This window comes from Oncorhynchus nerka, linkage group LG28 (genome assembly GCF_034236695.1).
Source record: "Oncorhynchus nerka isolate Pitt River linkage group LG28, Oner_Uvic_2.0, whole genome shotgun sequence".
Classification (NCBI taxonomy): Eukaryota; Metazoa; Chordata; class Actinopteri; order Salmoniformes; family Salmonidae; genus Oncorhynchus; species Oncorhynchus nerka.
The window spans coordinates 29119268-29135811 of NC_088423.1; the positions used below are offsets into that span (position 1 = coordinate 29119268).

Sequence of the window (16544 nt, forward strand, 5' to 3'; positions counted from 1 at the left end):
CACACACACACACACACAAAGTTTATGTCAGTAAGGCAGATGTCTACACGCTGCTGCACGCTGTCGCCTTCCCTGCCCATCTCATAATGCAGTAGTTTGTGTGCTGGGGATGCGGCTGTGCTCTGTGCTCTGACGAGGATGGGAAGTGACACACACCAAACTCGGTGTGTCCTCCAGCCAGCTCCGGTGGCTCCCGGCCTGTCAATTCCAGCTCCGTCAGCAGCACTGGCTCAATGGCAGTGCCTGTGACACATGTCACAAAGTTTTAAATGTCTGCTCTTTTCAGCAGGATGGTTGGGCTGGCGCGGGCAGGGAGGGTGAGGAGAGAAGCAGCCAGGGGAAGGATGACATTTTGTGTTGCCGGGCGGGGGAAACTTGTTGTGGCTCCCCTCTTCCTGCCTCCACCAGCTGTCAGGGCCGGTTTCCTCTGAACATATCACAACACGCACAAATAAACCTTGTCATTCTGAAACGCTGCCACTAGTGACCGGCCTCCCCAACGTTACAGATGCATGGTCTCGTAGGAGGAAGTAGCACACAGACGTACGCAGGAACACACACGGATCCACGCAAACACTCACGCACACCCTGAACATACAGTGTGGGGCTATCTTTGACCTTTCTGTCATCTGTCTGTCTGTTAGATTGATAAGCAGGATTGAAGCTCCAAGTGCTCCCTCTCACATCCCCCTGATCTGTTTGGGCTAATGTGGAAGACAGTTACCTCTTACAGTAATGACAGGAATAGAGGAGCAGGAGAAGGAGACGGTAATTGAGTAGAAGTGCAGGCGAATATGTCAAAACAAAAGAGACGACGTGGAGGGAAGTGGCTGTCCAGACCTCAACATTAGAATATGATTTGGACCAATAACAAGCATGTACTATATTCAGTCAAATTTGATGGAATATGTGAATGACGCAATTTGACATTTCCAGTAACCATGTAGACACAGAGCAACACAGCTCAAGTAAAATGTTTTAATCAATAAAAGTAGAGTGACCTTTAAAGGGTAATACAAAATGTACTAAAACAGCATTGCCTCATTTCAAAATTGCAGATAATAAGATGACATTAGGCAGGTTTCCTGGTTTATTTCACAAAAGCAATGTCGCCAAAAGAATCATTGCTACATGTGTAATGGTATCGTCAGATATAGGAAACATTTTATTTTGCCTAACTTTCTTTATTGCGACAAATGATGATGGAAAATATGTTTTTAGAATAAATGATCATTGCCGAATCATTTTTAAGGTATGTGATGTCAACACGTAACTATGAAGCTCCACTCTACATTAAATTCTAAATACTTACTACCTGCTAAATCTATTTTTTAACTATAAAAATAAAGTTTCATCATCCAATTATTTCAGATCTACAGGAGTGCAAGTTTCCCCATGACACGGACCGGGGCGTTATGTTGGCACATGGCAATGGGAGGGTTTATCTCCAATTTATTAACGCATAAATGGGTAATGGAAACACTCCAACCATTTCATTTTTATTCAACACTGTATCCAGATTGTCATACCTTCATACCGACCTTATGCCATACCGGGAAATTCGGTAATACTGGCACTGAACACAATGGGTGCTATTTCAAACCCCACTGAGCATTTGTAATCTGAAGGTTAGCAATGCTAACAAGTACATGTAAAATCCCATAGAGAATGCTAACTAAATCCTAATGAGCACATTGCGAACATTTTATGCAGTCTCTGACCAAAAGTATTTGCAGGACAGATATTCCAGCTCATAAATTTATACAAGTAACTGAAAAAGGCTACTTACAGTTAGCTGCATGCACAAAACAAATATTAAACAGCAAAGCTCTTGAAACCCTTCTCTGCTGTTACCAAGCGAAGCTTGATATTGGAAGAAGCTAACCACTTAGCTAGCGAGATAGTTAACTAGCTACTAAATTAGCAAACCAAATGCAAAACGAGAGAGCATTTAGCGCATTTTAGACAGTTAACTTAATAGTTATAAGACTGGCAAACATTTAGTTGGGAATTCCATACTGTAACTAGATCACTTGAGAGTCACAGTCGCTCCTGTGTCTTTTTGTTGTGTGCTTGTAAAGAAACACGACGTAACTGGGGACTACCGGTAAGCTTCATAATGAACAATGATGTGACAGACGAAATGAAGAAGGTGATCTTTATCTCCTAAAGCATTTCACAAGTTGACTGCAGGTATTTACTTAAAAAGTAGCAACAAATATTCACATTTTTAAAAAATGTTGAAGAAGAAATCGTTTCAACACTATTGAAAAACCATCTGTGGCTATTTCCAAAACCCCCAGTATACGGTATATACGGCATACCGCCCAAGCCTACGACGCTGTAATTTGTTTTAGGTGTGAGGTCATTACGTCCAGCTGTTTGTTAAATAGAAATGCACTGTAGCAGGCAATTGTCAAATCTATTTTCTACGCAAACTTTGTAAACGTCAACAACTACAAAAAAATCACTGGACAAGTTAATGGTAACATAGCTAGTGAGTATATTTAATAGGACATATTATATACTGAACAAAAATATAAATGCCACATGTAAAGTGTTGGTTCCATGTTTCATGAGCTGAATTAAAAGATTGCAGAAATGTTCCAGATGCACAAAAAGTTTATTTCTCTCAAATGTTGTGCACAAATTTGTTTACATCCCTGTTAGTGAGCATTTCTCCTTCGCCAAGATAATCCATCCACCTGACAGGTGTGGCATATCAAGAAGCTGATTAAACAGCATGATCATTACACAGGTGTACATTGTGGTGGGGACAATAAAAGGCCACTCTAAATGTGCTGTTTTGTCACACAACACAATGCCACATATGTCTCAAGTTTTGAGAGAGCGTGCAATTGGCATGCTGACTGCAGAAATGTCCACCAGAGCTGTTGCCAGAGAATTTAATGTTCATTCCTCTACCATAAGCCGCTTCCGTCATTTTAGAGAATTTGGCGGTACGTCCAACAAGCCTCACAACCGCAGACCACATCTAACTACGCCAGCTCAGGACCTCCACATCCGGCTTCTTCACCTGCGGGACCAGCCACCTGGACAGCCACCTGGACAGCTGATGAAACTGAGTATTTCTGTCTGTAATAAAGCCCGTTTGTGGGGAAAAACTCATTCTGATTGGCTGGGCCTGGCTCCCAAGTGGGTGTACCTATTCCCACCCAAGGATGCGTCCCTGCCCAGTCATGTGAAATCCATAGATTAGGGCCAAAATGAATTTATTTGAATTTACTGATTTCATTATATGAACTGTAACTCGGTAAAATCGTTAAAATTGTTGCATGTTGCGTTAATATTTTTGTTCAGTATACATGATTCACAAATGTTAGAAGTTTATATTCAGGAAAAATGACCATACATTTTATAGATGTGGGAATATAGTTCCTAACTATGATACTATAATATGTTAAAAGCATGCCTTCTGAATCCTTCATAACCCCATTGAGGTAATATTCATAAATCACAATAAACTAACCATTTATTAATTCCATACTAATGATATTGATGATATTAAAATGAATTTATTAATCTCAGTTTCAATAGAACATTCAGAGGTGCAAAATTCTTGTAACCATCCCCAAAATGTCAATAAATCCCGGTTGGAAGATCAACGCAAACAGGAGGGAATGAGCAGGAACCCTCCAACTAGGATTTCTGGAGAACCTGGACATTTTGGTACCAGAACTTTGCAAACCTAATTTATAGTGAAACTATTTGACAGTGTTATAGAGGTTGAATGTTTCTTTGGTCTCTAATGTGTTCTTTATTTATTTTGTTTTGGAATGTTGGATTGTCTTTCCATTGTGCATTTGAAAATATAACATCTCTTCAAATTATACATTATCATGCAATAATTGAATACTAAACGGATTCATTTCCATTAAAAACAGACCATAGTAAAATATATCTGCCAACAGCATAACTCTAAACACATATGGTAAGTGAAAAGTTGTGAAGTGTTGTTACTCTTGCAGGCAAGCCCTGTATCCATTCAAATACAGCTTCAGAACCACAAGATTGGACTCCTTGAGAAAAGTTATCCTAACTTTCCTATACTTTAATTTAGCCCTCATCCTCCCCCTCTCCTGTCTGGCATTGCCCCCACCCTCTCTCCAATCCCCTCTGTTAACATTCTCAAGCCCCAATTTCGAGAACATGGAGATGTGCCAGGTGTAAACATCTACCTATCTTATATCATTTATCTATAGGTGAACATAGGGGTGGGAATTGTAAAGGTTTTAAAAACTTTATTTGTTTTATGTTGTATCTCTTTCTCCTAACTGACACTCTAAAAGTGAAATTTACTGTATACTTACATTTTGAAATATACATCATTACGCCCCAGTCCCCCTCACACATGCACACTCACACAGGCCCAGTGAGGCATCAGGTTTGACCTCTGACCCCTGATGAGTGGCGGTAGGGGACGGGTGATCCATCATGGCTGCTGTGGCTGTCAAATCAGCCGCTTGGCTGGAGCTGTCCATCACTGTGGCCACGGGGTGTGTGTGTGTGTGTGTTGTTTGGGTGGGCGGGTGGGTGTGAAAGAGAGAGTGCTTGCACTTGCGTGAACAGTTCTGTGGGTGCGTGTGCGTGCATGCATGCATTTTTGTATATGGTTGTGTTTATGTGGAGCACTGCTGCTTGAATGCAATTATGTCAACGTGAGTGTCAATGTTCACTCTGGGGCAGGAGAGTGGAGCTGACAGGAGAGCCAGCCACAGCTCAGCGGAGGAGGAGGAGACCAGGCCACTACGCTACAAGGCCCGTATTCATAAAGCGTAGAGAAGGATGCTGACCTAGGATCAGGTCCCCCCTGTCCATATAATCTCATTCATGATCGAAAACTGATTCTAGATCAGCAATCCTACTCTGAGAAGCTTGATAGATACGGCCCCAGGACTGGGGTCTGAGAGTGACAGGTTATGGAAGAGACATTTTAATGAAGATGTTTGAATGTTTATTTAACGACTTGTATAATGAAGCTTGTGTGCGTGTGTTTGCGTCTCTCTGACGGTCCATCAGAGTTGGTCATTGCGGATGAATCGGTTGCCTTCCGAATGCTTTCCATAGTAGACGTAATGGCACTTGGCGAACACACCTGAAAGTGGAAGAAGAAGAATATTAAAATGCTGGTCCAATTCAGATTTACCTGTGGATGGATTAAACCTGATGTTTATAGCCATTCTATATAGCCCGCCCATCTAGCATCACTATTCCTCCCAGACTCATATTAAACATCTCCAATCCAAATTTAAATCTAGAATTGCCTTCCTATTTCGCAAACAAAGTCTCCTTCGCTTATGCTGATAAACATACCCTCGTAAAACTGACTATCCTACCGATCCTCGACTTCGGCGATGTCATTTACAAAATAGCCTCCAGCACTCTACTCAGCCAATTGGATGTAGTCCATCACATTGCCATCTGTTTTGTTACCAAAGCCCCATATACTACCCACCACTGCGAACTGTATGCTCTCGTTGGCTGGCCCTCTCTTCATATTCATCGCCAAACCCACTGGCTCCAGGTCATCTATAAGTCGATGCTAGGTAAAGCCCTGCCTTATCTCAGCTCACTGGTCACCAAAGCAACACCCATCCGTAGCACGCGCTCCAGCAGGTATATTTCACTGGTCATCCCCAAAGCCAACTCCTCATTTGGCCGCCTTTCCTTCCAGTTCTCTGCTGCCAATGACTGGAACGATTTGCAAAAATCACTGAAGCTGGAGACTTATACCTCCCTCACTAAATTTAAGCATCAGCTGTCAGAGCAGCTTACCAATCATTTCACCTGTACACAGCCTATCTGTAAATAGCCCACCAAACTACCTCATCCCTTATTGTTATTTATTTATTTTGCTCTTTTGCACCCCAGGATCTCTACTTGCACATCATCATCTGCACATCTATCACTCCAGTGTTATTGCTAAATTGTAATTATTTCGCCACTATGGCCTATTTATTGCCTTACCTTCCTAATCTTACTACATTTGCACACACTGTATATAGATTGTTTATAGATAGATATGATTATTATAATGTTTTATTATCTGTCACTATCTGTCTTATCCCATCTGTGATGTGTGTGTGTGTGTGTGTGTGTGTGTGTGTGTGTGTGTGTGTGTGTGTGTGTGTGTGTGTGTGTGTGTGTGTGTGCGTGTGTGTGTGTGTGTGTGTGTGCGTGTGTGCGTGTGGAGGATGAGTATCCTTCTCAAGTTGAGGAACAGCGGGGGAAACAGCATTTGGCCTCAGGGCGATGTCTAGACAATAACAAGCCCACAACCCTCGCCCTGCCTCCACTCTACACATGCACGTGTGTGTGTGTTGCATTTTCATATGACTACTGATCATATGTATCATTCATTTGCTATGTATCACAATCAATATTAACATATAGTAAAATGACCCATGGCCTTGACATAATCTTTAAATTCTTAATGTTATACCAAAGATGTGTAGAGAAACATATGGGAGATGTTTGTACTTGCCCTAAACAACAAAGCTGAACCTACTGTATGGCTCATTGTTCCAATCAATGTCTGCATCAACAAAAAAGCTACAATGAAAATCCACACCTTTATATTCTTATTTATCATATATCCGTTAATCTAAAGACAAGGTGAAAACTGTTTTATTCATCAAATTCAATATGGTACGAGTTAGTAGCTTTGTAAAAACAAAATAACTACAACAAAGGAATTAATTTACCATCTGGTATTCCTCCAAGGGTTACACTGTAAAACAAAATGGTCGACTCTGTCCATAACCTGTCCTAGCTGTGATGTCACAGCGCTCAGCAGAGCACTACTTGACGAATGCGGCGGAGATGCAGCTACAGCTAGCTAGGTGTCACCGCTCGGCAAGGACAAGTGGCATTAGCGCTGTCAACGACCCTCTGACAAAAGGACAGATACGTCTTCTGAAATCAACACACTTCGTAAATAGACATCAAGAGCATTAGTAGAGGAGGTTGTAACAGATGGACAATAAAGTTGTATTCTATTCTGAGGGAAGGGGAGGAAAGGAGAGGAGAAAGGGGGAGTGCAGAGGAAATGAGAGGAGAGGAAATGAGAGCAGAAGAAAGGAGAGGGTAAGGATGTCAGAAACAGTTGAGGGGCGCTCAGAGCGATATAGCCAATCACTTAATCGGAGGAGACATTGTCAGGGCAGAAGAGAGACAGGGACCAGAATGGCACATAGTGACAGAAAGCAGAGATGGGGACAGAGATACTGGTGCCATATTAGTGCAAAGCATATTCCAACGCCAACCGCCATTCTAACCAAACCTGACACACCACCGCTCTCTAACTCTCTGTCTTCAATGTAGCCCCACTAATATATATACACACACACATGCACACGCACACACAAACTTGAATGGACACAGGCACACACGCACGCGCACACACACAGACGCGGAGACACACACACACACACACACACAACCCCTGATGTCAGTTCAGTGCAGCAGTCTTCATCCCAGCAGTAGTGAATGTGTGTGTTGTGTCAGGTTGGGGAGCAGTGCAGAACACAGGCCCGGGGACAAGCTCAGTCAATCTAAATCTGGACTTTGTAGTGGAGCGGCTCTCATTCCCCTCATAGCCCAGCTACTTGAGGTGATCCAAACACTCAAGTGTGAGGAGCTGTCACCTCCGATAAAATCCCCATGCCTGCCTGCCTGCCTGCCTGCTCCCTGCCCGGTTCAGACAGTTTGCCTGGGGATACAGGTGCCACGGTGGGAGACTGGGCTCCACATGGTCTTATAGCACTGTGATCAGAGGAGTGATGGGCCCTTCACAGCTTACCTACTGAATGACACAGACCTTTAGATGTTACCTACACAGCCCAAGGTCTGGAGTTAGGGCCCTTCACATACCCTACATAGACCCCTTGAGAGATATAGCAAGGAGGCTAGGGCACTTCACAGGTTACCTACTGAGATGTAGAGTGACAACTGACAGTTCACGAAGAAATACACAAAATAAATACAAGAACAATTATTTGTTTAGAATAGGGCTGGATCAAATAAATTAGTTACAAACAAATTGTGGGTCAACAGTACACAAATTGATGACTGCTCAAAAACCCTGATCCAAGTTTCCCTAGCACCAATCAGAGGGCTGTGAGCTCTGATTCTCCCACAGTGCTTTAAACAGAGACATCTGGGCATGCCAGAGGAAGCCAGACAGTGGTGGTGGTGGTGGGGGGGGGGCAGAGAAGATAGACAGATAGATAGAGAGTGATGAGAAAACAAAGAGATGGAGTCTGCTTTCCTAGCCAACGACTGGCTGCAGTGTGTGTGTGTGTGTGTGTGTGTGTGTGTGTGTGTGTGTGTGTGTGTGTGTGTGTGTGTGTGTGTGTGTGTGTGTGTGTGTGTGTGTGTGTGTGTGTGTGTGTGTGTGTGTGTGTGTGTGCGTGTGTGTGTGCGTGCGTGCGTGCACATGTGTTCAGTATAACCTGGCAGGCTGTGAAGTGTGATAAAGAGCAGGCTACTATACACACCCCTAACTCCATCAGTCCCCCAACAGCTAGACTCCAACATATTATTGGAGGATGGTGAGAGAGAGAAAGAAGGTAGAAGGGGAAGAAGTCAAAGACTTACATAATTCCTTATGAGGCCTCCTCAGGCCAGTGGGAACAGTTTGATGAGCTGATACTGGTGTCATGGATATACTATCTGTGTCCCATGACTGACTGACACAGATAGGCACACATGCATGCACGTGCACGCCCACACGCACAGAAAGAGAGAGAGAGAGATCCCTGAGAACAGTGAACACCCATTAAAGTGACAGATTAGATCAGTGACGTGGGAAGCTAATGTTTCCATCATGGATCCTCTGGCAAACGAACACTCAGGCCTTTGTTCTGCACAGAATGTCACGCACACCCTGCACCTTGTTGCTCTTTTTAAAGGGTAGTACAGTATCTCTACTCTTCTTAAAGGGAAGTATAGTATCTCTACTGTTCTTAAAGGGAAGTACAGGATCTATATTATTTTTTAAATGGGGACTACAGTATCTATATCTTTAAAGGGGAGTAAAGTATATTGTATTCACTCAAGTAATACACAACCAACAACTGCATACACAGAAATCACTATGACACACAACAGATAACAAACCTTGAAATGAAGATACAACTGCACATAGGAAGGAGAGGTTTAGGAAGTCAGTTAAAGGGATTGAAGAATCACTACAGCCATAAGCTAGTGAGACCTACTGCTCAACAAAGACCTCTACGTAAATCAACAAATGAATCGAGAGAGAGAGAGAGATAGAGAGACAAAGGGAGAGGGAGGGAGGGAGGGAGAGAGCTGGAGTGGGTTTAATGATTGCTCCCTGCATACAATCAGCTCCTCTCTCTTCAAGGGCCATCAATATGTCAAGGAAAGACATATCCGAAGGATGTAGCTCTTAACATCAAGGTTATCTATTCTCCACCAGGCACATCTCTCCTCTCTATCTCCTCTATTTTTCTCTACCTCTCCTCTTCTCCTCTCCCGCCCTCCTCTTTTTCTCTCCTCTACTCCCATCTCCTCCCTTTTTCTCCCTTCCCCTTTCTCTCCCACGCTATCCCTCCGGCCAACCAACGTTTTCATCAGTGCCACAATCCATCAGGGGTAATAATGCTGTGGAGAAAAAAATCAATTAACAATGCAATTAAACTTTCCGTATTATCTCAAAGGGCTGAAATAATATGGAAGGGAGAAGACAAAGGGTCTGGAGGCAGGCATCCATAAGGCTGTGTGAGAGAATGAGTTATGGGGCTTGGGCACGGCCTCGTATGAGCCTGGCCTATTATAGTGGACACTATCCATCTCCCGCTGTCCGTTTATCAGGCCAGCACAACATCATGTGATTGAGTCACTACTTTGGCAGACTATATGTGGACATACAATGCATTCGGAAAGTATTCAGACCCTTTCACTTTTTCCACATTTTGTTACGTTTACAGCCCTTATTCTAAAATTGATCAAATTGTTGTTTTTCCTCATCAATGTACACACAATAGCCCATAATGCAAAAAAAAACAGGTTTTAAGAAATGTTGTCAAATTTATATTTCAAAAATTATTATAATAATATCACATTTACATAAGCATTCAGACTCAGTACTTTGCTGAAGCACTTTTGACAATGATTACAGCTACAAGCTAGACACACCTGTATTTGGGGAGTTTCTCCCATTTTTCTCTGCAGATCCTCTCAAGCTCAGTCAGGTTGGATGGGGAGCGTTGCTGCAGAGCTATTTTCAGGTCTCTCCAGAGATGATCGATGTTCGATCAAAGTCACTCCTGCTTTGTCTTGGCTGTGTGCTTAGGGTCGTTGTCCTGTTGGAAGGTGAACATTTGCCCCAGTCTGAGGTCCTGAGTGCTCTGGAGCAGGTTTTCATCAAGGATCTCTCTGTACTTTGTTCCGTTCATCTTAGCCTCGATCCTGACTAGTCTTCCAGTCCCTGCCGCTGAAAAATATCCCCACATCATGATGCTGCCTCCATCATGCTTCACCGTAGGGATGGTATTGGCCAAGTGATGAGCGGTGCCTGGTTTCCTCCTGATGTGATGCTTGTCATTCCGGTCAAAGTGTTCAATCTTGGTTTCATCAGACCAGATGATCTTGTTTCTCATGGTCTGAGAGTCCTTTAGGTGCCTTTTGGAAAACTCCAAGAGGGCTGTCATGTGCCTTTTATTGAGGAGTGGCTTCCGTCTGGCCACTCTACCATAAAGGCCTGATTGGTGGAGTGCTGCAGAGATTGTTGTCCTTCTGGAGGGTTCTCCCATCTCCACAGAGGGACTCTGGAGCTCTGTCAGAGTGACCATCGGGTTATTGGTCACCTCCCTGACCAAAGCCCTTCTCCCACGATTGCTCAGTTTGGCTGGGAGGCCAGCTCTAGGAAGAGTCTTGGTGGTTCCAAACTTCTTCAATTTAAAAATGATGGAGGCCACTGTGTTCTTGGGGACTTTCAATGCTGCAGAAATGTTTTGGTCCCCTTCCCCAGATCTGTGCCTCGACACAATCCTGTCTCAGAGCTCTACGGACAATTCCTTTGACCTCATGGCTTGGTTTTTGCTCTGAGCACTGTCAACTGTGGAACCTTATATAGACAGGTGTGTGCCTTCCAAATCATGTCCAATCAATTGAATTTACCACAGGTGGACTCCAATCAAGTTGTAGAAAGATCTCAAGGATGATCAATGGAAACAGGATGCACCTGAGCTCAATTACGAGTCTCATAGAAAAGGGTTTGATACTTAGGTAAATAAGTTAATTCTGTTTTTTGTTTTTTTAATACATTTGAAAACTTTTCTAAAAACCTTTTTTCGCTTTGTCATTATGGGGTATTATGTGTAGATTGATGAGATTTGTATTAATTTAATCAATTTTAGAATAAGGTTGTAACGTAACAAAACGAGGAAAAAGTCAATACTTTCCGAATGTACTGTATACTGAAAAACAATACAAACGTAACATGCTACAATTTCAAAGATTTTACTGAATTACAGCTCATAGAAGGAAATCAGTCAAATGAAATAAATTCCTTAGGCCCTAGTCTATGTATTTCACATGACTAGGCAGGGGCACGGCTGTGCCTGGGAGGGCTAAGGCCCAGCCACTGGGGAGCCAGGACCAGCCAATCAGAATGAGTTTTTCCCCATAAAAGGGAAACGGCTCATGAAACATGGGACCAACACTTTACATGTTGCGTTTTATATGTTGTTCAGTTTATATGGATACACCCCCCACCCCCCCGTGTCTCACAAACCCACATTACGGGTTGTATGAATCAAGCATCTCAGAGTAGGAGTGCTTCGTTTTAAGATTAGCTTTGCCATTCAGGTCACAATAAATATGTTTATATGGACAGGGGTAACCTGATCCTAGACCAGTACTCTTACTCTGAGCCACTTGATACATACGGCCACAAATGGACAGCTAGTCAAATTATAATGATGAGGATATGTAAATATGATCGGTGTGTGTTGGTGGTACAGAAGATCTCTGATTATCTGTATAGCCATTATGACAAACAGTTGCTAGGTGCAAGCATGAAAAACCATTTTAAAAGGAAGAACGTTAAAAAGTAGCCGCTATGAAAAGGGAAAAAGAGAAAAGAAGAATAAAAGTCATATTTACTAGGTGATTACTTGGTGTACTTTACTACCTGTAAAGCAATACTGTGTCTGGACCTCTGCCGACGGAGGTATTTCTGAAGTGAAAAGCTTAGCTAATAAGTATCCCTCACTCTCTACAGAGAATAAATATCCACAAAGAGAGAGAGAGAGAGGCTGGAACTTATTAAACGTGTACCCTGGATTATATCAGTTATTAAATCAAATGAGAGAAGGACCTCTGTGTGTGTGTGTGTGTGTGTGTGTGTGTGTGTGTGTGTGTGTGTGTGTGTGTGTGTGTGTGTGTGTGTGCGTGCGTGCGTGCGTGCGTGCGTGCGTGCGTGCGTGTGTGCGTGTGCGTGTGTGTGTGTGCGCGTGTGAGAATTGGGCCACAGATCAACAGGTCAGATCCCATGTGCTAGTCTAGTGTGTTGTCAGGTTTGAGCCCTAAGCAAACCACAAACTACTGACAGCTCCTGACAAACACACGTGTTGGAATCTCAGGCATAGCCCGGGTAAGACTACAGATCTACTTATGATCAAAGCCATCTGTTGATGTTGTTGTTAGGGACAAGGAGATAAGAGGCTGACTTTGAATTGACCATTATGAATAAGGAGTATTATACTGTATAGTCCTCAGAGTTGCCAGGTGAAATGGAATAAACCTTGAAACCATTCTCATAAATAAATATTTTACCTACCAATATACAAGACCTACAGTAGATCATCATGATGAAAGAGTAATAAAGAATATAATATAATATATAACTTAATATAACTTATTTAATTCTGTGTTCAACCCTGCCCATTAGCCCAGTGCATCTTAACAAAGAAGGTGGCATCCAACTCTCAGCAGGCCTCAGAGGGAAAAGCCCCGAGAATAACTTACACACTTAAATTTGTCCTTTTCCAATAAAAAATATTTAGTCCATTAAACATAAATACCTGTCATTATGATGCATGCCCTGGAATCAAGCCTCCCCATTCCCCCTCCTCCTTCTCCCTGTTTACTGCAGCGGCTGCATGTTCTCAACTTTGGTGTATTGATTAAACTTTTAAATGGCTGCCATATAACCCAGGGAGGTACATCAGGAAGATTAATTTGCATCAATGTTCATCTGTAATTCATTAGCCATTTACACTCCCCACATCCACACGGCCTATCAGGGAAATGCACCCAATTTTTCACCCAGGCAGAGGCAGAGGCTGGGGAGCAGGGAGGGAGAGAGGGAGGAGGAGGGAAGGAGAGGGAGGGAGAGAGGGAGGAGGAGGGAAGGAGAGAGAGGGAGAGAGGGAGGGAGGAGGAGGGAAGGAGAGAGAGGGAGAGAGGGAGGAGGAGGGAAGGAGAGGGAGGGAGGAGAAGGGAAGGTGAGGGAGGAGGAGGGAGGAGGGAGGGAGAGAGGGAGGAGGGAGGAGAGGGGGGGAGGAGGAGGGAAGGAGAGGGAGGGATGGAGAGGGGAGGGAGGAGGAGGGAAGGAGAGGGAGGGAGAGAGGGAGGAGGAGGGAAGGAGAAGGGAAGGAGAGGGAGGAGGAGGGAAGGAGAGGGAGAGAGGGAGGGAGAGAGGAAGGAGGAGGGAAGGAGAGGGAGAGAGGGAGGAGGAGGGAAGGATAGGGAGGAGGAGGGAAGGAGAGGGAGGGAGGCTGAGAGGGAGGAGGAGGGAAGGAGAGGGAGTGAGAGAAGGAGTGAGAGAGTGGGAAAGGGGGAATAAACTGCATACAAATCAGACAGAGGTAATTATTGAGTCCTACAAGACACCACAAGGCATACTACATACTACTAAGTATTATTATGATTATGTATTAGCATAGTTAAACATCATTTGTGACATAATAACCTGACTCTAATAATACATACAGTGGGGCAAAAAAGTATTTAGTCAGCCACCAATTGTGCAAGTTCTCCCACTTAAAAAGATGAGAGAGGCCTGTAATTTTCATCATAGGTACACTTAAACTATGACAGACAAAATTAGAAAAAAAATCCAGAAAATCACATTGTAGGATTTTTAATACATTTATTTGCAAATTATGGTGGAAAATAAGTATTTGGTCAATAACAAAAGTTTATCTCAATACTTTGTTATATACCCTTTGTCGGCAATGACAGAGGTCAAATGTTTTCTGTAAGTCTTCACAAGGTTTTCACACACTGTTGCTGGTATTTTGGCCCATTCCTCCATGCAGATCTCCTCTAGAGCAGTGATGTTTTGGGTCTGTTGCTGGGCAACACGGACTTTCAACTCCCTCCAAAGATTTTCTATGGGGTTGAGATCTGGAGACTGGCTAGGCCACTCCAGGACCTTGAAATGCTTCTTACGAAGCCACTCCTTCATAGCCCGGGCGGTGTGTTTGGGATCATTGTCATTCTGAAAGACCCAGCCACGTTTCATCTTCAATGCCCTTGTTGATGGAAGGAGGTTTTCACTCAAAATCTCACGATACATGGCCCCATTCATTCTTTCCTTTACACGGATCAGTCGTCCTGGTCCCTTTGCAGAAAAACAGCCCCAAAGCATGATGTTTCCACCCCCATGCTTCACAGTAGGTATGGTGTTCTTTGGATGCAACTCAGCGTTCTTTGTCCTCCAAACACGACGAGTTGAGTTTTAACCAAAAAATTATATTTTGGTTTCATCTGACCATATGACATTCTTCCAATCTTCTTCTGGATCATCCAAATGCTCTCTAGCAAACTTCAGACAGGCCTGGACATGTACTGGCTTAAGCAGGGGGACACGTCTGGCACTGCAGGATTTGAGTCCCTGGCGGCGTAGTGTGTTACTGATGGTAGGCTTTGTTACTTTGGTCCCCGCTCTCTGCAGGTCATTCACTAGGTCCCCCCGTGTGGTTCTGAGATTTTTGCTCACCGTTCTTGTGATCATTTTGACCCCACAGGGTGAGATCTTGCGTGGAGCCCCAGATCGAGGGATATTATCAGTGGTCTTGTATGTCTTCCATTTCCTAATAAATGCTCCCACAGTTCTTCAAACCAAGCTGCTTACCTATTGCAGATTCAGTCTTCCCAGCCTGGTGCAGGTCTACAATTTTGTTTCTGGTGTCCTTTGACAGCTCTTTGGTCTTGGCCATAGTGGAGTTTGGAGTGTGACTGTTTGAGGTCGTGGACAGGTGTCTTTTATACTGATAACGAGTTCAAACAGGTGCCATTAATACAGGTAACGAGTGGAGGACAGAGGAGACTCTTAAAGAAGAAGTGACAGGTCTGTGAGAGCCAGAAATCTTGCTTGTTTGTAGGTGACCAAATATTTATTTTCTACCATAATTTGCACAAAAAAAAAAAAAAAATACTACAATGTGATTTTCTGGATTTTTTTTCTCCTTTTGTCTGTCATAGTTGAAGTGTACCTATGATGAAAATTACAGGCCTCTCTCATCTTTTTAAGTGGGAGAACTTGCACAATTGGTGGCTGACTAAATACTTTTTTTGCCCCACTGTATTTTGTGTCATACTGTAAATTAGGCTAGATCTTGTTTTTGTCACAAGCCAAATGATATCCTTGAACTACATCCGAATTATCTATGAATTGCTAAATTGATTCAGATTTGCATTCCCTCCTTAGCGAACAAGACTTCCCATTGACAGGGCTGTTCATCACGCTGGAACAAGACGATATGCATCGCTCAGTACGATTGACATTGAGTAGCGTTGTAATATCAACCTTTCCAAACATTGCTCCAACGTTAGTCTGACATATACTGTAAGGCTACTCTCCGTCTGTAGTTAGTATGTCAGACTATTCAAACATCATCGTCCTCAGGCATATGAGAATATAATATAATTCCATAATTTCTCCTTCCAATTCTTTTGAAACTGTCGTCACACAGAAGTAACTCACTGTCCGTTTGTTTTGACTTTATTGTCAGATTTGGACTTTTATTCATACTGCACATTATATTTATTGGGGGGAAAAGGTGTCCAAGACGGAGACAAAGGAGGGACAGAGACAGATTTAAGAGCCAAGTGCACAACTCAGATAAAAATGTGCATAGGAGGCGAAAAAAATATGGAAAAAAGTGGAGGGGGAAAAGGAAATAAAGAGAGAAAGAACAGCAGTCAGTGGAAAGGAGAGGTGTTGAGGGATTTGCTGTTGCTGTGGCTGGATGGGTTGTCAGGAGACAGTTGCCAGGTCATGACTCAAAAGGCCAGATCAATAGCTGGTTGATGTTACCACATGAATCTCCTTACTGGGCCAAAACACAACACACATCTATTTACTCATAGACTTAATGGACTCACAGACCCACTTCAGTACTTAGACTCACAGACACAGTGGTGTAGTAGGAAACACAAGTCCCTGACCAAATGAAAATAATAAAGTTGTTTCCATTATGAATGTAGAGGCTTAGTTATCATTATGAGTTATGATGATGAGTTTTTCATGATCATGTGGTCTAGCT

The 16544-nt window shown here is 43.2% G+C and overlaps 1 protein-coding gene across 1 annotated transcript in view; it reads right to left on the minus strand.

Annotated features, from left to right (window-relative positions):
* Positions 1-964: 964 nt before the first annotated feature.
* Positions 965-16544, minus strand: part of LOC115113099 (leucine-rich melanocyte differentiation-associated protein-like) — a 391290-nt gene continuing 375710 nt past the window's right edge. The window contains exon 7 of the mRNA XM_029640346.2: positions 965-5116. Within this exon, the coding sequence (XP_029496206.1) occupies positions 5037-5116 (80 nt within the window). The 3' untranslated portion in view covers positions 965-5036. The remainder of the gene's footprint in view (positions 5117-16544) is intronic.